Raw genomic sequence first — 22,289 nt, forward strand, 5'->3', positions numbered from 1 at the left:
TCCTCTTTTGTAAGTCACTTTGGATAAAAGCGTCTGCCAAACGCTTAAATGTAAATCTTTCATATCTTTTTGGCGAGTGTTCACCAACATTAAGTCTCACTCATAAAATGTCCGGCACTAAAACAACTATACATTTTATTCCATTTAATTGCCTGTCTTCTGTTCACTGTACACAGAATATGAAGAAAGTTAAAATGACCTATGCTTCTATGACAAGATAAGTGATATGTTTTCACGAGTCTTGGTTCCACGGTGAGTTATGAATTAGTGATTGAGGTTCCAGGCTGAAGAATAGGTCCCATATTAGAGGGGAAAATGTGTTTTTCGGTCAGTTGCAAAGAGCCTGTGAACGAACCTGCTGGGGCCAATCCATTTATATTAGGACGCCCTGTAGAGTTTTGTGTACAGGAAAATGCAGTGACCAGGGACATCCGTCTACACTGCGCTAATGAGGCAGTGCTGGGTTTGTGAATACTGGTCATACTGAGACACACATTGTTACTAATGCACACAGGACACAGAAACAGTCCAAAATTACAGTGGCCATGAAATGTCTGAAATGCTGCTTCGGTAATGACGTTTTCTGAATGTTTTTCCTCCAAAATGTCAAATTGTATGAAACATTTTTGCACTGTAATGTCATCATTTTGTAAAAATGTTGCATGATAGGATATAGAATATTTTCAAACTGAAACATCTTGTATGTATAAATGAAAATGTAACACTCCAATCCAATCCAACCCGACTGTATTTATAAAGCACTTTAAAAGCAGCTGAAACCAAGCGCAGTACATCATCAGAGATAAATATTAAATAATAAATAAATAAAATGTGCTGGTTAGCACTTTTGCCTTCGCAGCAAAAAGACCCGGTCAGAACAAGCGTCTTTCTGCATGGAGGGACACTCATGTGGAGGATAAAGTGGTAGTAGTTGGATGAATGGATGGATGAAATAAATAAAATATAGATAAATCCTAGTCAAATATAAAAATAACACAAATAAACAACAATGGTACAATAAAAACAATAAAAACAGGTCAAATCAATGTCTCATACTGGGTCAAAAGCCAAAGAGTAAAAATGGCTTTTAAGATACGTTTTTAAAATGGACAGTGACGTTTTTGCCTTAATGTTGTGTGTTCCTCCATAAGCATGTGTGCAAAGAGACCAACTAAATAAAACAAATGAAAAAAATCACACACTTAGATAAACTGCAAATACGCAGACATTCATACAAATGAACCATGCTTGGAAATACAGCACATGCAGGGGACTCAGACACACAAGCAAGCGCACAGCTACATTGACACTGACCAGTGATGAAATTCACACTGATCAATGGTGAGAGGCAGGCCGGTCGAGCTATACAGCAAACAAATAACTGCTGCTGACCAGTGCACCTCCGGCAGTTGTGGGGAAAATCACAGAGCAGCATTAGCCAGTGTTGCAAATGAGCTATTACACCAGTGACCTTCGGGACAAACTCATTACCAAGTGACAATAGACGGCAGACAGAAGCTAGATTCATTAACATAATTATCAGCACCACCTTTATTGCAGCTCGCTGGGGTTGCTTGTTGAGGTGCATACTACTGTGTGTGTGTGTGTGTAACGGAAGCACATGACAGAGTGCTACCAGCAGTTCCAGACCATTACAGCTCTGTGAAAAATTATCTCTGTGGCCATTTGCTAGCTCGGAGCATTTTGACTAGAATTCTCTCATATGTTATCGACTGTAATGAGGAAACCTCAACTTTCACAGAACAAGAGCACATTCAGATCATTTCACGCCATAAATGAATGTTCTTTTTTCTTTTTTTCTTTTTGATACAACAAACAGTTAGATGTTCGAGTTCCGGCTCTAAATCTGTTAAATGGACCCATTACAAAACCTGTCTTGGTTGGTTCGCACAGGTTCGACGATGGACGACCACTTCAGAGGCTTGCAGCTGTTCCGGCCGCTCATAAAAATCCATCTAACGCTTATCTATCAATCTACTTACTCCCTTGCTTGTTGTCTAGTAGCTATATTTTGCCTCTCAGGCTGCCAGACCGTGCAGGGGGGATTAGCTGCACGGAGCGTTTCTGCAGAAATGATGTGACTCAATGAATCATTGTTGTTCTAGACAATGAAAAAAAACCTTTGTCCATCATATGAAACTAAATCTGAAGGTACTTTTATAGAAGGAACACAAACACTTGACCCCATTCAACCTGAGTATTAATATTTCTATACTGCTAACTTCGGCTCCTATACTCTAACTGTGCATGAAAGAAATTGCAAATAAAATGACATGATATCACTTTCTCCTGTTGCTTTTCCTGCCTTTTACGTGTATTTATCCTTCACACAAATACACTAAACTGACAGGAATAGACACTTATAACTGATGCTGCTGTGGTTATGTTTTTAGGTTTACATGTAAATAAGTGGTGGCCTGCCATGAGCGGCATGGCATTTTATGTCACACCTGCTTCTCTGTGTACTGTGTGTGTACAGCTGGAATGACAATAAAAACCTACCCGACTTGAAATTAAATGTGACATAATGATTGATGTTCTATGACACACTAATTTAACCCGAGCTTCCGCCTGATCCTGCCTCGGTCTGCACAAGGTAAGTGTCAAAACTTTTCTCATTTTTCTTGAACTTTTTTTTTCTGTCAAGCTTGGAGCCAGGAAAAAGCTAATAAGGGAATGTATTGTTGGTGACATGCAGATGAGTGTGGTAGCTTTGCTGACACATTGTCAGACTTCAGTGTGGATGAGGGAAAGGAACGGTGGTGCAGGACTAGAGACCGGGGAACTGAGCCACAGGCTGTTGGAGACAAGGACACACCTGGATGTGGTGGTTGACGTGGAGAAAGCCAGACACGATGATGATGCACAAACATTCACTTGAGGGCGACCTATAAATGATATAAAACTAGTAGAATACAACAAGTGGGACAAGACTAAGGGAGGTCTAAACATAAATGTCTCATTTCATCAGGAGCGGTATGTGTTTGCAGGTTCTTCTGCTTCGTGAGAACAAGAATGGAGCTAAGATGAAGCGCATTTGCATTTACACGTGCCAAGTTAAATATCACAACAACATTGATTGCAGGTAAGCAGAAACACTCAGTATCTGCAGCACCACACAGTTAACAAACCACCAAACCACCAACCAACGCCATTTAAAATAAAGCTCTACTTGTCGTGTGGGTAGAAAAGAAATACTCTAAAAATGTTGCAGAAATGTGGGTGTATAAGGCATCTTCTTCACAGCCAATGAAAGAGTTTGCTCCCTGAGAACATGACAGGACGAAGAGGGAGAGGAGGTGAGGATGCAACAAAAGAAAAGCAATAAAGAAATGAGGGGGGGCAGGTTTCAAATGAAAGGCAGCTGCGGATGAAGGGGTAAAAAGACAAAAGAGGGAGGATGGGGAGCAGCACAATGAAATGGAATGAGTGATTAAAAGAGGATATTCAGAGGAGGGAAAGATGATCAAGATAAAGAGGAGGGAAAATTAATGAAGAACAGATGGATGGGAGGGAAGGAAATATGTGAAGTCAAAAGGGAGGCAAAGAGGAGAGAATGAACAGAGGGGTGAGAGGAAAGAGGGAGACAAATGAAGGAAGGAAGGAAGCAAGAAAGGAAGCATATAAGAAAGAAAGAGTCGATTAAAGGAGCAAGGGAGGAAGGATGGATGAAGCAAGGGAGGGCTGTAAAGAGCGAGGGATGACGAGAGGGAGGCCGTGATGGGGAGCCATTAATAATTTATGATGGCCTCAGCTTTTCAAAGCAGCCCAGCGGTCCCGCTCTCTGCTTTCCCCTGACGTTTAATTTGTCTGAAAATCAGGGAGCGTGGAGTCTGATTATCGTCTCCGTCTGCCGACGCCTCTGCCTCAATCTCCCTGACACCAAGGTAGGATCACAAGCTGTTCTCCACACACTTCAGCCTGGGATGGTTAACCCTCGTCTGAAAGCTGCACCCATACAGACACAGCCTGCACCACAAACCTGACTATAAAGCATCTCTGCGCCTCTCACAACTGCCTGAAACTCACCCTGAAATATTCTCTATCACTCCACTTATAAGGCTATAAACTTGACAGAGAAATATGTGTGGCATGAGCAGTAAAGTCTGTGAAGTTTTCTTACAGGCTATTCCTGAGCAGGTGACAGAATATATCCTGCTCTTTCAGTGCTCCTCTTAACATCAAAAGGGCTTTGGCATCTCCACTGATGTCTCCTTCACCACAGAGAAGTAGAAATGAAAGCGTGCGATAAGTGATACAATCTCCTGACTTTGTCACGCCACAGGAAACCACCATACCAAATAGAAATGATTAACAAAAGTCACTAAATGCATCAAAATTAAGTTTCAAATGATGTAAAATTCAGCAACATTCATTCGCTGCTCTGAAACACACACAAACTTGTTTTTATATCTTAGTGAGGGTTGACATAATATGATTCCCTAGCACCTTACCCTAACTTTAACTATCACAACTAAACCTAACCTTAACCCTTATCCTAACCTTAACTCTAAAACCAGATCTTAAACCTGAAAAATGCAGAAAAAAATCTCCCCACAAAAGATTGTTTGGACCTCACAAAGATATAAATACAGGCACACACACACATTTGTGCAGGTATTCTTAGTAATTACTCTCATTCTTACACTAGGCATTGGCTTCCATTTATTCATTAATTTGGAGAGCCAAACAAAGCGTTACCTCTAATCTTCATCCTAACTGTCATCCAATGGGTTCTGCCTCATTGGGACCAGGTTTTGGTCTCCATGAGGACTACTGGACCTGACAAGAAAAGGTCCTAAAGAGGTAACAAATAACACCTATAGACAGATTGGTGGGGATCGAAGCAGGTGAATTATAATTTACAATCACATTTTATTTGTAAGCGATCTCAAATACTCAAGGTCACTTTACACTTTAAAATCAGAAGAGACATCAAACACACAAAGGTTAACAGAAAATAAAACAGACCAATTTAAAAATGTAAAAATGAATATATATAATACTGAAAAAGATGGCTATGGGGTTTTTAGTTGGGATTTGAAAGTACACAGTGACGTTATTGTTCGGATGCGTTTGTGGGAGTGTATTCCAGGCTGAATGACCCATTGTGGACAGACGGAGAGGAGGGAGGCTGAGGAGGAGCAGGTCAGTGAGATAAAGATGAGCTACAAGCTATGAAAGATATACAGTATATGGGATATATAAACACTCTGGTATCAAACCGCTTGTGTAACAAGAGAAATGACATTTCCTGCACTGTTTTGTGTGTTTTTGCAGGACATTTTCAGAACAAACACATGTCAATTAGGGCAGGAGCGTTTTGTCATGTCATTACAGTGTTTGAGGAGGAGGAGTTATGTTAACGATGGCTCATCAAGCTGTTTTTTTTTTTAGACACACCTAAAAAATCCTGAATAGGATTTGAGATAATGGACTGGACCAATGGAAGAGGACTGGAGAGATAATGTCTTCTGTCCTCACACCATAAATCCTTTCACATGTTCTCAGCCACCATCCATCCATTCTTCTATTGCTTTATCCTCCACATGAGGGTCGCAGGGCGAGGTACATCCTGGACAAGTCACCGGTCCATCACAGGGCCACACAGAAACAAACAACCATTCACTCTCACACCATCAGCCACTATTTTCTAACATGTAATAATATAATATAATAATACATAATTTAACATGTATAATGTGTGTAGAGGAGAGACTCCTGTATTTGCCTTACAGGGACATCCTCCCCATGAGGAAACCTACTTCTGGAAACTGATTCCTGGATTGTTGGAGGATTAGAAGGAGTTTTTATTTGCTCCTTGTACAGATAAGTCTCTTACAGAAGTGAAATGAAAGCTACAACAACAAAAATTGTATAAACTCATACAATACATTGTTAAATGTTTGTGGGTCCATGTTGTCATCGTTCAGACGGACTTTTAGTCTTGACGTCTCGTCGTTTGCATTAGAAACAGTGGACAGAAAACATTAGTGAGGGTTTCGGCTCACTGTTGCTGCATTAACAGAAGCTAAAAATGAACATCATATAGGAAAAATGTCAGAATCATGAAGTAAATAATATCTGTTTAGTGTTAAAACCGTGATACATTTATAATTTATAATCTATTCTATGTTTTCTTGGTCTCAGTAGTAAAAGAATGGATGCGGGCGTTAAAGTGGATGATTCAATGCTGCCACCTAATGGTGTGCATTATTGCATTACAACAATGCAATGCAGTGCAGCACAGCTGAGGCTGTAAAGTGGCATTCCACCAGTTTTCTATCAAAAAGTCATATAAAAAGGTCCTTTAATACTTTTGAGAGGGTTAATAATGTGACAAAAAGAATTTAACAAAATACAATTTCACCCTGTGGCTCAGGAAAGGGAAGTTTGGGGTCCCTTGCTGAAACTGCTGCCCCCGCGACCCGGCCCCGGATAAGCGGAGGACGATGATGATGATGATGACAATTTCACCCTGAAGCTACTGAGCAGTATTATGAGAGGTTTCAGAATTTTCTGGGGTGACTCAGTGACTGAGTGACCCACAGGTAAATCTTGAACTTGAACCTTCCAAATTAAAGTGAGCATGCAGATGTCCCCTGACTTTGTGACAGTGCATAGATTCCTTGGAAGGCAAAAACATGTATAAACAGGTTTTCGGTTTTATGAACATGCCGTTACCTTATAAACCAGAGAAGCAGGAAATCTGGGGGAAATAACAGAGGTTAAAGCTTTCACTGGCAAGACTTTACAAGATAAAACAAGATATTTAAATCACTCCCTGACTAAGTCAAACCCAAATAGTTAGAATTGTTTCAGTACTCACACAAAGGTGTGGCTGTTTACGCCAATTAACCAGATAAGATGACACATTTGGTGGAGCGTGGACAGCTTTTCTCAGCCTCTCATCCTCACCTCACAGTCTTCATTAGAGGATGTAGAGTGGTAGGGGCGAACGCACACTTAATTCCAATGCCACCAAAAGTGGTGAGCTGTAGGCAGGTTTCTATGGGCTTGACTCGTAGGAACCGTTTTAACTCATCAATCACCAAGTCAAGAAAGAGTTATGTGAAGGGTTTGCACATTTATTTCCACTTGCCGTACATCCAAGTTACATTTCTATCCACATGTATTCAAGCTTCTTGAGGATCAACAACACATAGAAATATTGCCTTGACGTTCAAAAAACCTTATTACACCAAACCTAGTACAGCCTCTAGCGGACACATCCACCTACAAAACTGCTATTTCCATCAAAGCCGTCAAAGCTATCAACTTAGTACATTTTATCTAATTAACTAAATATCAGAAGGGCCACAAAGCTTCTTTCCCTGCAAGAAGTTAATCGAAGGCTTAAGGCCAACAGTTAACTACCTAAACTAAATTAACTCAACACCGGCTCCCACACATAGTTTCATTCATCATAGCAGGAAAGTACAATTGAAAAGATTCGTTATTGGCTCAAGTCCATCAAATTCTTGTCAGTGAAACCAACACAGATACAGACATTTGTGGTGCAGATGCAGGTGATGCAACACCTGCATCTGTTTGATTCCTTTGAAACCTCAAGTTGGTTTGTTTTTTATTTCAAAGTGAGCAGATGTCAGTGATGTGTAGTTGTAACAGGGTCAGTTACTATAGTATATTTGTAAGTACTGCCATTTATTTAACACCTGATATTTATTTTGTTTTGCCTTTTTATGTTATAATTACACAAAATGCATGTTAAGTTTTTATATTTTACCCTGCCACGGGAGGTGAAGTTGTCATGTGGAACCTTCGTGATTTTCTGTCCCCCACGTTCACTTTTGGGGTGCCCACCTGATATTTAAGGGTGTGTCTGGCCCTCACCTCTCCCCTTCTGCCGCTGCATACTGTGGGAGAGGTACGTGATGTGCGCTTGTGTGTTATCCATATTGTTTAGCGTTGTCATTATGCATATATGGAGATTATCACGCCGAATTTGACACACTTCACAACGCAGAACGCAAAACTACACCAGTTACATAGTGTGTCATCAACATTTTTAGTTTGGCACAAAATGTTTTGCATAACTATATAGTTGGATCAGATCTGTAAAAAAAACAAAAAACATCATGCACTATAAAGCAAATACTCATTATAAAATATTGATAAGAATTAGAATGAGTTATTCTTGCACACACCTCTGAATTTAACCCATCCTTATTACACACCAGCAGTGAACACACACAACTGGGAGCAGGAGCAGTGGACAGCACTTATCTGCACCCAGGGTGCAATGGGGGATTGGGTGCCTTGCTTAGGGGCACCACTACCCTTGGTATTTTACCCAGCAACCCTAAAGTTACAAGCCCAATTCCTTTTCTCTTGGCTGCGGGCTTCCGATACAACTTGAATTAAATATTTAGATACTTGATTGTCCATTTACATTTGACATTAATACGTTTCATAATCAGTAGGACAGAGGATTTTATATAAGTGGATGGTGCGAGTACATTTAGGGCACATGCAAACACACCTCTGTACGAGTCTGATAGTGTCATGCTTCGAGCTCAATCAAGCAAACAACAATTTGAGCATGAGACGCCAAAACAGTAATGCTGATAATAATCACAGAAGAAGAAAAATCACAAAGCATTGTAGGCTAGTAAGTGTAAAGATATCACTGGTCCCAAAGGCTTGATTGGTCTTATGTAGTCAGGAGGTTTAACATGTTTGGAAGGACATACTGTTTGTCTTCTCCTTATGATGCAGCCGTGACTTTGACTTTGTGGAAACCCCTGGAAACGACAGTGGGGCTTCCGTCGTGTGAGAATGTGGACATCAGCACTTTGGTGCCGGTTGAATTGGCCGTGAAGGACACTGTCTTCTCAATCTTCTCACCGGGCTTTAGACAAGTCAGTCTGCATGAAGACGGGATAGAGGAGAAATGTAAACTAAACACACAGACACAGGTTTGTGCTACCTTAACCATAACCAGTTAATACCTAACCCTAACCATAACCTAACCTCATTTCAAGTCTTAGACCTAAACGAAAAAGTTTAGACAACTGGTCCAGTGTTTATGCCAGAAAATGCCCAAATGTGCAGATCCAATGTATTGCAAAAAAAATTAAAAGACAGACAATCATGACTGTGTTGATTAATACCACCAATTATACAACCAGTCATCTGCCAGGTATAGCCTCCCAAAACTGACTCTTTTTTAAGCCAAGAAACAAATGCAAAAGCAGTTTTATAGTTCCAGTATTTTGCCTGATGATTTATCACCTAGTAATAATTCTGCTGAGGCTCCTCGCTTGTTAGCTAGCTTATTACTCTCTGAGGTGGAACTCTGACTTTATTGTCTGAGCCAATAAAAAGCCACTGTTGCTCCAGGGAACTGAAATAACGGGGACCAAATATGACCAAAGCAGGAAAGGTTGGACTTAACGGTCCACACTTCCAATGACCAATGACCCGTTTTTCCAGTTAACGCCATAAAAGACCGGGATGATGAATAAAGGAACAAGCGCAAGAGGAGGATTATATAGGATTATATGGAAAAAGTTAGATATCACTTGAAGCTCATTGTAAGCATAGTTGTTTACGCACCATAGTACAGGCTGTGCACTGCTACTATAGTGTTCCAGTCACGGGGACAGCACAGAACTCGGAATTAGCTTTTTGTCAATAAAAACGTGGCAAAATTGAATGGTCCGAGGCTTGAAACTGCAACGCTAATTCCGCACTTGTTAGACCCACTCGTAGGGGGACGGGACCTCATTCCCAGAATGTAAACAGTGTCCGCCATCTTTGCTAACAGTTACGCTAACAGGACCGAGTGTCACTGGTGGGCACGTAACAAAGAAAAGAATGAAGATATTTCTCAACTCAGGGGAAACTGAGGTTGGGAAGCACAATTTTTCAAAAATACTAGCCCTATTCTAGTAATACGAAGCTAAATGCAAATCAGTGAAGTATTCCTGTAAGTTAAATAAGGAATTACCACTAGTAGCAGTAAATGAGTAACTTCAAGTGGCAGTTGAGCAGTCAAATGAAGCAAGGCAATAGCAACAGCGTCTTGACAGTTGGGAATGAGGAGCCATTGTTCTTCACAAAGCTCTACATACCTCTCTACCTGTTTGTCCTTTAACAGGCCAGATCCCTCCACAGTGAGCACAGCTCCATTCAGAGCCTTGCTAAATATGTTGGTGAAGGACACGCGGGCTGTATGCTCCATCCTCACCTGGATGCTGTCCCCTCCTTCGACCTGTAGGACAGCAGAGGACATGATCAGATGCTGCAGCAGAGGAGCCATTATCCCTCAAGGTTCAATAAAGCACTGGCGACCTGTCCAGGGATGGATGGATGGATGGATGAATAAAGCAGTCTTACTCAGAGACTGAGGATACATTTATGTGTTTATGTTTTAAATAACATGCATAAACTTAAGTTTTAATTCATTTAACAAACTGAAAAACTGGTAGAAATTTCCTGTTAAATTAATATAAATATGAAATGTTACAGGAAGGGCAGTAAAATTGTCAGAAACATTTTATCATACACAATTTTCCTCCGGTCGTGTGTTAACTGGTGAATTGGGGTCACGTTTAAAATGTAAGTCCCCAAAGTTTGGGAAACAGTGGATTAAAAGCAGAATACACAGTAGCAGTAGCACAGTGCAAATCATGTCAGTGTACTGTATATACAGCATTTGCTGTTGCACCACCAGTCAGTGGAGAAAAATATGATTGAAGCCAGATAGTCTACATCGTCTGAGGTCTTTGTGTGTTTGTTTTATCCTCCACAGCTGGCACAGAGTGGCTGTATGCTGTTATACCTCTATGGTTATCTTTGGTGAAGTCATGTTGAACTCCAGTGTCTCCAGGACTCTTTCTTCAGTCACCATGTCCTTCATCACCACTGCAACATTCACTATGTCGTCAGACGACACGAACGACTCGTACTCGGATGGAGGGATGGTGTGACGGAGTGTCAACACTGCAGAGAGTGCACAGGACCAGCAAAATAAGTTTGGTTTATCCGTTATATCAATGTGACCAAGAGAATTGTAAAAAAATTAAATCAGCAGTGCCAAGAGCTGTACAAATCCACACAGACAGTGTACGTGTTCAGAGTGATACAGATACTTCTTACCTTCAGATGGACTCATGTGCACCTCTTGGTGGACTTTCCAGAAGCTCTCCTGTGGGCTGCTGTTGTACTCTTTAATCTGAGCGTTGACATGCTCCATCAGGACCTTCTTGTTGAATGTGTTATTTTTGATATTTATGCACAAGCGAATGCTTTCGCCCACTGTTGGTTTGCCCTCTATTTTCAGGGACACGTCCAGAACAGATGTCGAATCCTCTGAAAATAAAGATGGTGTACATTGTTCAAATGGCTCATGGGTAAACTGTGCTATGTGTAAAGCCCTGACAATAAAGCATCTTCATTTGCCTCAGTCAAAGGTGTAAATGTATATGTATAAGCTTTTAATCATCATTAAAAAACAAGAAAATATATCAGAACTGGTCCACATCCCTAATGCTCCACAAGTGTGTATTTGCCATAACAGCTTTCGGGCTACTCACAATAATAAACATTAAAACCCTTACACATACTGCATCCACAATTTTGACGTTTGTGTTGCTTTGTAAACCAATCTCTCTAGCAGACCAAATTCCAGAGAAAATCTAAACGATTTTACATCACAGTACACAGGAATCGCTGCTATTTTATTATGACATTGGCATTTGAAATCCTTCAAATCCCTTTTTTTTTTTTTAAATGTACTGACTTAACAAAAATATACCTATCAAGGCAGTCCATAGTCCTGCAAGAGTGATGGGTTTATAACGTGACACAAACTTCAGTTTCCACTTGGGAAGTGCTGTCTGGTAACAGCCAACATACTGTACATCGTCATAAGAGCAGGTCAGTGGCAATTTAACTCCTGTCTCTGACAGTGTCAGTGCTTAAAAACACTTAGGCATACAGTATGAGTACAGTATGAGGAGTATTAAATATTACCTTCTGCTCGTCTGTCCGACACAAGAATCAAATCGAACAATGCCGAGCTGTAGATCAGTTAAAAAGATTTACAAACCCCAAAATTTGCCACAATTTATTGGTGTTTTATTTTGTAGTTTTTCTACCTGAGGGGTTTGTTTTGGTCACGTTTCAGTTAGTCTAACCTCCTGGTGTTTCTCTTTTGTTGAATACCTTCACCTGTGTTGTATTAGTTACACCTGTTTCCTGTTATTTCAGCTCACCCATCGCTCAACCCGATTGTCTTGTTTCCACCACTCTTTCATTTTGTTCTCCTGTGTTTTTTTTTGTTGTGGACACTCGGACACCTTCTGTGTTCTGAACCCTACATCGCTCTCGTAAATTTGGATTTTGCCTGTTGTGTTGCTGTTAGATCAATCTCTCTGACACACCAAATCCCTCGAGGATTTCACATCCAATGTTGCCCCTATCGTTAAGTTAAAACATGTTATTTTGTGACTTTATTGTTTGAAATCTTGCCTTCTCTTCCACTGACTTCAGCTAAGGACCTGGTGCACATCATCATGGCCATTGGTCCTGTAAAAAAAGAGAGAGATTTTGTTATTGAAGAGCAACATCTACCAAAGGCTCCACATGCATGTCTTTGTCCCATCATATGTCACAGTGACTCAATATAAAGTGATAGTTCAGTTTTTTTTAAGAGTAGCACTATCAGGTAACACTGACTGTGCTATGTCACTCATCAGTTTCCCTCTTAGTAAAAACTGGGGAAAAACTGATTTTAACCATTATACAAAATAATCACCTTATTAAATCTATGTCAGCTTAATTGTAGAATATGTTTGATGCTTTCTCTTTCCATTGGAAAGTTAATTAGTATTGACACATTTATTTTGGTGTCATGTATCTGTTGAACAGGTGTTTGCCTGAAGCGAATGTATTTATGTTGTCACCAAAAGAAGCTCATTAGAAAATGTGGGTTATACAGCCGGGGAAAACTTCTTCTGTTCGAGAAGAGTTGAAGAGCGCGAAGTCCGACACAAGAATCAAATCAAACAATGCCGAGCTGTAGATCAGTTAAAAAGACTCACAAACTCCGAAAACTATCTCCAACATTTAGCAAAGGAAATGTCTAAAATCTCAATACTTAACAGAGGAGTCTGGTGTATTTAGATTGCGATCACAAAGCGTGCTGCCATATTTCAGTTCAGTGACTTCGTCAGACGGAGTCTGCGCTCTGGTCACGCAGGAAGTAAGTACTGAACGATTGTGTGAAGACATCTTTTCAACAAACTGATTCTAATGATTCAGTTACACCCAAAACAACTGCTTTACAAGTCACAAGTCACAAGTCACTAGTTTGTGTGTCGTGTATAAAACGACATCACAGCAGTTTCATGCAGCCGTGCTATGATGACTTTGCCCATGTTAAGAATTAACTATTGTGAAACTATACCAAACCGAGTAGAGTCGTGCTGGAACTGTATAGTGAAAATTAAATTTGTTATCCTGTTTGGTCAGAGTTTTTGTATTTGCCACAATTTATTGGTGTTTTATTTTGTAGTTTTTCTACCTGTGGGTTTGTTTTGGTCACGTTTAGGTGGTTAGTCTAACCTCCTGGTGTTTCTCTTTTGTTGAATACCTTTACCTGTGTTGTATTAGTTACACCTGTTTCCTGTTATTTCAGCTCACCCATCGCTCAACCCGTTTCCCACCACTCTTTCATTTTGTTCTCCTGTGTTTCTTTTGTTGTGGACACTCGGACACCTTCTGTGTTCTGAACCCTGCATTGCTCTCGTAAATTTCGATTTTGCCTGTTGTGTTGCTTGTTAGATCAATCTCTCTGGCACACCAAATCCCTCAAGGATTTCACATCCAATGTTGCCCCTGTCGTTAAGTTAAAACATGTTTGAATTCTTGCCTTCTCTTCCACTGACTTCACCTGATGACCTGGTGCACATCCTCGTGCTTACTGGTCCTGTAAAAGAAGAGAGAGATTTTGTTATTGAAGAGCAACATCTACCAAATGCTCCACATGCATGTCTTTGTCCCATCATATGTCACAGTGACTCAATATGCTTTACGCTCTAAGCAAATTAGAAAATGTGGGTTATCCAGCTGAGGGAAAACTTCTTCTGTTCTCCTTCAACTGAATAGCCAAATAAAAGCCTCTCTCTAAAAGTATTTGAGTTCCCAGAAGAGCAATCACAACAATAAAATAAAGCTATTGCATTAATTACACACTACGACATGTAAATGATGTGTTTTCCCACCAAATCTTTCTCAGAAAAGCCACAACCACACAACCCTTCCTTACGTGTTAACTTATAAGTGTCCGTCAGATTCTTCGGATCGTCCGAGTCAACACTCTTGGTGTAGATCAGCTGCCCCACACACAGGGTGTCCACCGTCCTGCCCACCACCATTCCTTGGCGCACGATCAGCCGAACCACATCAGCATCAACAGAGGCATAGATGAACGGCGTGTCATATTGGGCACGCAAGACTTTCTGCTGAACAGCAGCTACTGGGCAAGGGCCACAGACATAAACCCCTGCAGACAAAGACTTGTTACTTATTCCTTTTTTAATAAATGTCAAAAATGTATACAAACTAACAGCAAAAGTATGGGAAAATCTCAATAATAATGAGAATACTTGTTTAAAGACACACATATGACACAGAACAATGGAGTCATGTTGTTTTTCTCGCTGTTTCAGTTCAGTTACTCATCTCATCATTTTGTTGTGAGTTTACAAATGTTGAACATTTGTTTTAATGTTTCTGATTATTCTTGCTTCTATTTACACTTTCCCAAATGCTCTTCTTTTAGTTTGTCCAAATGAAATATTCATTCATTTACTAAAAAAGCTCTTATGCCACATTCAGTTTTGATCAAGTGCATCTGGTTAAGATGGCGGCCTTTCTCTCCAAACCTTAAAAGGTGACATATGTAACAAACTATTAAGACATCAAATTACCATTAGATTATTAATAATTTATCAATAAATTATTAAATTATTATTAAATATTAAATTAAATTATGCATCACTAGAGATGAAAGCAATCCTCAATTAAAACCCTGGCTTCACTGTTTATTCACAAACAATATATTTGCAATTGCGGACCATGGACTCTTGGTTTTGGTTCGGTGTGCCACCATCACCTTCAACCCAAAAACATAGCTCAAAGTGGAGCGAACAGAGACCAAGTGTTGGAAATACTGAACCCAAAAAGGTCTTGGTACCCCTCTCATAAACATCCCAGTTTGATGACAGACTGCGACAGACATGTGGCATGGACACTTTTCTCCTGGACAAGGATGTAACGCGAGGAACTTCAGGCAAGGTTAACTAGAGCTTTCTCTTCTGCTGTCTCATACACTTTTTTGGAGGGTATTTAACATGTGTAACATTTTTACAGCCTGCTATTGTCGCCTTGCGGTACTTTTAGACCCACTTTTTTAGGGGGACGGGACCTCATTCCCAGAATGTAAACAGTGTCCGCCATCTTTGCTAACAGTTACGCTAACAGGACCAAGTGTCACTGGTGGCCACGTAACAAAGAAAAAAATGAAGATATTTCTCAACTCAGGAGAAACTGAGGTTGGGAAGCACAATTTTTCAAAAATACTACCCCTATTCTTGGAATACAAAGCTAAATGCAAATTGGTGAAGTATTGCTTTAAGTACAGGGCCTTATTTCTGTCCCATGTCCCTGCAGCGCTTTCAGTAAGGATTGCAGTAACGATTTAAAACACTGAACGTCACTGTTCCATATACTTTACATATATCACCTTTGAATCCAAGCACATCACATTACCATATTCAGGACAGTTTGGGGCAAGGACCTACCAGCGCTCTTCTCTTGTGGGGTTGGGTCCACTACTTGCCAGCCATCAAACCTTTCACCGAGGTCTGGTCTTCGCATCCAGCTCTCCACCCATACATGGAAGTTCCTGCAGAGTAAAATGACCATGATAGTGTTAATGTGCAACTTCTCAAGTGTCCTTTGCGACACGCTCAGTGTTAAAGGGTCAATAATACGTCATGTGTTATCTGAAGGGTTTAGGCCACACAAACCAAATGCTGTCCTTTGACAGGTTGAGCTTCTCCCCAGTAGACGAGTAAAACTCCTCAATTTTCATGTTGGCGTTACCATCGTGGGCTGCATTAAAAACAGTCACCACTCTGGAGGGAATCCCCAGCACTCTCATTACTGTTGAAGGAAGATCAGTCTTTAATATGACATGTGAAGTCAAAATCTATCTATCTGTCTATCTATCTGTCTATCTATCTATCTATCTATCTATCACTTCCAAAAAAACATACATTAGTTAAAAGATCACACATTTTAAAAAGTACTTTAAAAAGTACAAGTACACAAAAAACCTAGTTAATCACAGTATCACAAGCAAATGTAATTCATTACTTTCCACCTCTGACTTTAGCGTATATTCTCCACTCACCTGTCCCTGTGCAATCTGCCTGATTTTGTGTTCTCCTGTGAGTGTGGACTCAATAGGCCACTTGCAATGCAGTCACATAGGGAAACTTAAATGTTGGCCACTTAAGTTACTTAGTTACTATAAGATAAATTTAATACATTACCCTGGTGAGCCAGTGAATTAAAAGTACCTGTGCAGAGGACGGATGCAAAGACCCAGCACTGTCCAAAGCACACTGGCTTGAATTTGGATGAGACCCAGCGGTGAAGGATGTCAGCGCTGCCACTCCACGCTGTCGGGTTAACACCACCCTCATAACTGCCCTGCCACTTCCCCATCAGAATCCCCATGTCATCATCATTGTTGACCTTGGGCAGGAGGATACACATGATGAGCGTTCTCTCCTTCTTCACTTTTAATCATGTTGTTTTTAATATCAATCACACTTTTGGCATTAGAGGGTATGTCTGTGCTTATTTATTGGTCATTACAAGTCAGGTTTATTCTTGAGTTGTGATATAATTGTTTAAGTCAAACCTCGGAACACTATTTATTTTGTTATACTGTAGATTTACAGCAAGACAGGATTACTATTATTATCTATTGTACTCTAAAGCACACATGCAGGGCTGGCCCGAGGCATAAGCGGCTGTTACCAGTGGGCCCCAAGAAATGTTTTTGTTTTGTTTTGTTTTTTTAAACATATTAAATAACTTACAAATGACTAACAAATGACATGATTGAATGAATGAATAATTCAATACAAAAAAATTCTGATTTCATGATCAATATACCCCCCACCCTCTAAGGTTAAAAGATGTCTGGTTTGGTGTAAATAACGACTACATTAGTACAGGGTGTCTAACCAACGGCCAGAAGTCTAGAGGGGAGCCCCAAAACATGTTTGGCATGTGAGCAAGGATGGATTACTGAATGAGCTGACCGGGCCCAAGAGGTCAAGGGGCCCTAAAGCCCAAGTCACTACCTCAATAAGTCAAAAAGAATGAATCTTAACTAATGTAGGTATTGCCCTTCTCCAGCTGGCCATCTAAAAAAAAACACCAGAATATAGGAAATCACATCTACTAAATTCAGAATGTTTTGGGAGGAGGACCCCCAGACCTTTCACAGTTGCAGGTTGAAAGGCAGTGTATGCCTGATATGCTATCATCATATGATGATGTATCAGTTTCACACCACTTTTTAAAGTATTTGACTAGTGGAAGAGAGCTATACCATTATTCTGATTACTCTGAGTCATTGGAAAGGAAATTAGTCAGTGAAGTTACTTGAAACAGCTAAAAAAACTTTTTAGAACATTTTTTTTTTTTTTAAATTGGCACAAATAAATAAAATTAAATTTCAGCCTTGGAGATGTGCTACTTGTGCAGTTCCAAATTCCATTTCGATTTTGAAAACCATTCAGTGTTCAGCCCTCTCGTCCAACAAGTGTTGCCTCTCACCATAGAACACACCACCCTGCTGAGGTAGACGGGGTCCGCTCGTCTTATAAAGTCTTGGTCTTGGTCGTCGAGGTGCTGTGGGCTGATCTGCAGGAGCTGCAGACAGGCCTCCAGGACCCCGGGTTCATACTGCGCACACACAGAGAAACACACGTGTAAAAATCCTGGGATTACACAATAACCATTGATGATAGGAGCACGTTGCTATCACTGTAAAATAGAACCAAACTACTCAACACCCACTTCCACTACACTGTGTCTTAGATATACACCAACGATTTCTCTTAAGATTAATTTCAAACATAAATATTAAGAGCAATAATAAGACAATCAATTTAAACTATATCTATAGTATCTACAATATTGCAGCCAAGGCACAGGAGTTTTTGTGTTTATTTTTAAGTCCATAGTTTCCTCTTTTACACAGATAATGACACAAAAGGGCACATTACATGCAAGTTTTGCTTCCAAAAATCACTCCTCGCATAAAGGAGGATGAAGATTCATAGGTGCATATGAATCAACACTGAAATAACATTTAAAACCACGAGGCAAATCTGAACTCTCATATCACCTGATAATCAAAAGGAACAGGTCTGAAAACCGGTCAATCAAGTCAACATGAAAAAGAGAGGTGCACTGAGGACAACAGCTTCGGGAAAAAAGTTTATGAAGATAACTTATGCCCTTGTGACATTACTGTAGAACTTTCCAGCAGGTAAATCTATCACTCTATTTATCTATTTATTGTTATAGTTGGTAACAAAGCACTGTTGCCATCAAAATGCATCGTCAAAGCTCTTTTGTTATATTAACCTTCGTATGTGACTTTGTCAAACTACTAATCATCAGAACCTGTACCTGACTTGTCGGTTTTATAACCTAACTGCTGGCTAACTAGCACTAACTGTGTGTGTGTGAAATAGATCTTCATAAAGACACTCGAGTTGTTGCCAGCCTGAAAGGATCAGTCTGGACAAAAATCTGGATGATGACTGTATGCGAAAGATTATATAATAGAACTTTTTGTTTTGTACAAAACCTCTTAACTTTCTTTCAATCCTGAGAGATTTGTTAAGTTGCACATGAGTGAGGTTGTGTGTGACAGAAGTGTAGTTGGATGCTTCATAGAATAGTGACGTTTTTATCAAAACGGTAAATGCTGTGTGCATTCATTTTTGTTGAATGTGATTATGTCAGTTATTTGCATCATAAAAAAAAAAAACCTTCCCACCAAGCCTAATCATCTTTGTTCATCATGTTTTGCTGTGGAAATAAAACACTTCAAACTGAATTCTTAGCGATATACCATGGTGTAAATAGATTGAGCATACATACCTGTCCAAACGACCACGGGCGCTCACTGACATTTATGTTGGTGCCCATGTACACCAGCCCATAGTCGCTCTTGACATACTCTTGTAATTGGGCATCTTGCGGCATGTACACTGGATCTCCTGAAAGGTATCATGTGGGGGTGACTTGCATGCACGCGACAAATACAAAAAAACTGTTGTAAAACGAGCTTCAACTTCATGATTCACCTTTCAGCCAAGGGTTGTAGAGCAGCACAAATGACCCCACTGCGTAGCTCCTCCGTCCCCGTCTGGACTCTATGTGCACCAGGAGCTTATACAGGCCCACCGAAGAGAAAACAGGAGAGCAGACATTGATGGTGACAGCCATGAGATCCACGTGACCTGAGAGGACTGTGGCTGACCAGTGATAGATGCTGGGCAGTTTGTCAGTGAACCGGACTAGGATCTTCTGTGACAGATGGCCTGTATAATGAATAAAAACATACTTAAAGCAGGACTCAGCAGTGTTAGGCTGTTTAATACCACATATGATGAAATTGTCATAAAGACAGGTGAGGAAGAAGTTATGACATCACCCATAAGAATCTGAGAATCCAGAATCACTATTTGGCCAGTGCCAAATTGACAAAATTCAATGCTATGTGTTGGTTTATCTGCTGCCAAGCAACGAAATTTCGTTGCCAGTTTTCACTGCTGTGTATTCTGTGCAATGACAATAAAAGGAAGTCTAAGTCTCCAAGTCTAAGTGAAAGAAAGTGTTTACTGTCAGGTGAGAGGTCAGGTAGGGTCTATTACCCCAGGTACATGAAAAGGAAAAACACTAATAATGATAACATAAAATAAATGAGTCCACCTTTCTCTAACATTTCTGTATGATTCCGATAATTTTTATATTATCTACATATTTATATTGTTTATTGACTTTGGTATTTGTGTTTTGTTGATGTTACATTCCGTTTTTTTTTATATTGCTTTTAGTTCACATGTTTCATATCCTGTCTGTTTTATGTACAGTATTGATGGGTTGTACAGCACTTTGGTCAACTCGGTTGTGCAATAGGAATACATTAGGAGTGGATTGGAAAATCCCCGAACTTGCAATTTTGCTGTTCGAATATTTTCTGTGAGGTGAGGTGTGGCAGCGACGAGCCTCACCTCAGACTGTGCTATCCCTCACACACTGGGTTGATGCATGAGTGCATGTTGCTGTCTCTCTGTATGTCACCAATATAAGGTTTGCAGATTACATGTCATTTAGCAGATGCTTTTATCCAAAGCGACTTACAAGACACGCTTCATATACTGTCAAGACATGCAGACATGTTTATTATACACCCCGACTTTGACTTTTATCTTAAATGAATGGGTGGGGGATATTTAGTCTTACTGACCCAGCTAACAATTTCTGGTCCCTTGAAGGTTCTGGAAAAGTTACATTTTAGTTGAAACCTGTAGGTTTGCTCTGGAAAGTTTTCTCACATTTGATTCCCAGAACATTCACATTACTTTTATCTTCATTCAACCTTTGTAGAACCTTATAGATATGAAATGAGATATGAAACATAACCAGTAGCTAATGTGCATGGGGCCAATTGAATAGTGAATAAACTACTTTCTTGGGTTATTTGTAAAGTCAGTACCCAAAGACTTTTTTTTTGCAACCAATGGAGTCGCTTCCTTACGACGGAGTATTAGGGCCACATTGAGAAAACGTGATTAAAGTTTTAATTTACGTGATTAAAGTTTTAATTTATGTGATTAAAGTTTTAATTTACGTGATTAAAGTTTTAATTTACATGATTAAAGTCTTAATTTAGAAGATTAAAGTCGTGAGAATAAAATCTTAATTTACGGGATTTAAGTCAAACTACAGGTTAGAATATTACAACTTTATTCTCATAAATGTACACCTTTATTCTCCTAAATGAGCACTTTATTCTCGTAAATCCATGAATTTATTCTGGTAAATCTACGTTTTTATTCTCATAAACGTACGCCTTTATTCTTGTAAATTTACGACTTTAATCTCATTTTATGACCGTATGCACCTTAAGCAAAACATCTCCAAAAATTAGACAATAAAGAATTGAATCGATAGATCGAGCTGACAATTTGTAACGCAGGTGTTTAACCCACACTGATGAATGTGAGTAAAGCTGTGTTGTGCTTTTGGGTCTTATTGAAAGCATGAGCAGATTTTACCTAGGATGACCTGCAGGACCAGATTCTCCGCATGAGGATTCCATGACTGGTCACGAAACAGCAGAGTGACTCTGAATGGTTTCCCACGTCGCAGCACCAGGAGCTTTTGGCTGAGGCCCTCTGTCTCATGAGAAGTGTGATTTTCATGCACCTGAAAGTCGACTAATTTTAGCCGGCAATGGCCACCGGCTGGAAAAACAGATAATGCAAAATTAATTATTGGAAAGAGTGAAGAGGGGTAATTTTGGAAATCTAGGGTAAAAGCAAGTAAAATACAACACAATATGACATTTAGTTGCAACAACAAACAGACAAGCATTGTTAACTACTCTGTCTTTGTGAACAACGTGAATGTGGAGAAATGTGCATACATTTTAGGTTCACTGTATGCAGGTATAAACTTGTCTCAATTACATATAGCTATGATACTACTAGAGAAACAGCCTGACACAGTATGTTTTGCAAAGTAAACTCACAGCCAGAGTTGTGCGTTGTCTGTTGCCCGTGGTCCATGGTTTGACAGCAGGAGCTGCGATCGACTGAAGGTATGACAAGCATGCACCACCTCAGTACTGACAAACATCTGTGCACTTCATTTGACACACCCCCAATGCCAACTAGTCAGTCAACTTTATTTCTAGAGCACATTTAAATACAACCAACGTTGACCAAAGTGCTTCACAGATTTAAAGGCACAGCCACATAAAAGGTACAAAAAATGCAAACTGCTCAAACAAATGTGGTACACTATAATAATAATAGTATTTATTACAATGTCTTCCTTTAGAACAAGTTATGCAAATGTTTGAACGTAATACTGTTTTTTGGGGGTTAAATACTTTAACAGAAGGGCGTGAA

General features: G+C 39.9%; 1 protein-coding gene across 2 annotated transcripts; it reads right to left on the bottom strand.

Moving 5' to 3' along the window:
- Positions 1 to 8,253: 8,253 nt before the first annotated feature.
- LOC122777407 (protein-glutamine gamma-glutamyltransferase 2-like) lies at positions 8,254 to 22,064 on the bottom strand. 2 transcript variants are annotated; one of them, XM_044038631.1, is made up of 15 exons: positions 21,908 to 22,063; positions 21,432 to 21,620; positions 19,455 to 19,691; positions 19,249 to 19,367; positions 17,911 to 18,039; positions 16,638 to 16,815; positions 16,083 to 16,218; positions 15,855 to 15,958; positions 14,318 to 14,554; positions 13,922 to 13,978; positions 12,520 to 12,576; positions 11,146 to 11,358; positions 10,829 to 10,989; positions 10,119 to 10,258; positions 8,254 to 8,909 (listed from the first exon to the last, which is right to left on the bottom strand). In XM_044038631.1, exons 1-15 carry the CDS (start codon positions 21,987 to 21,989, stop codon positions 8,750 to 8,752), a joined length of 2,199 nt encoding a protein of 732 aa, XP_043894566.1. In that variant the 5' UTR covers positions 21,990 to 22,063; the 3' UTR covers positions 8,254 to 8,749. The 2 variants fall into 2 exon arrangements, with proteins under 2 accessions (XP_043894566.1, XP_043894567.1); XM_044038632.1 differs by lacking the exon at positions 12,520 to 12,576 and having other exon boundaries at positions 21,908 to 22,064.
- Positions 22,065 to 22,289: the final 225 nt, after the last annotated feature.

Source organism: Solea senegalensis, linkage group LG11 (genome assembly GCF_019176455.1).
Source record: "Solea senegalensis isolate Sse05_10M linkage group LG11, IFAPA_SoseM_1, whole genome shotgun sequence".
Lineage (NCBI taxonomy): Eukaryota > Metazoa > Chordata > Actinopteri > Pleuronectiformes > Soleidae > Solea > Solea senegalensis.

What these genes read in the sequence shown, in the direction of transcription:
- LOC122777407 (XM_044038631.1), bottom strand. Translation starts at nt 21,989, where the DNA reads ATGCTTGTCATACCTTCAGTCGATCGCAGCTCCTGCTGTCAAACCATG. An exon ending in GCCCGTGGTCGTTTGGACAG is followed by an intron (nt 18,040 to 19,248) that starts GTATGTATGCTC and finishes GTGTGTGCGCAG; the next exon opens with TATGAACCCGGGGTCCTGGA. An exon ending in TGAAGTCAGTGGAAGAGAAG is followed by an intron (nt 12,577 to 13,921) that starts GCAAGAATTCAA and finishes CTTTTTTTACAG; the next exon opens with GACCAATGGCCATGATGATG.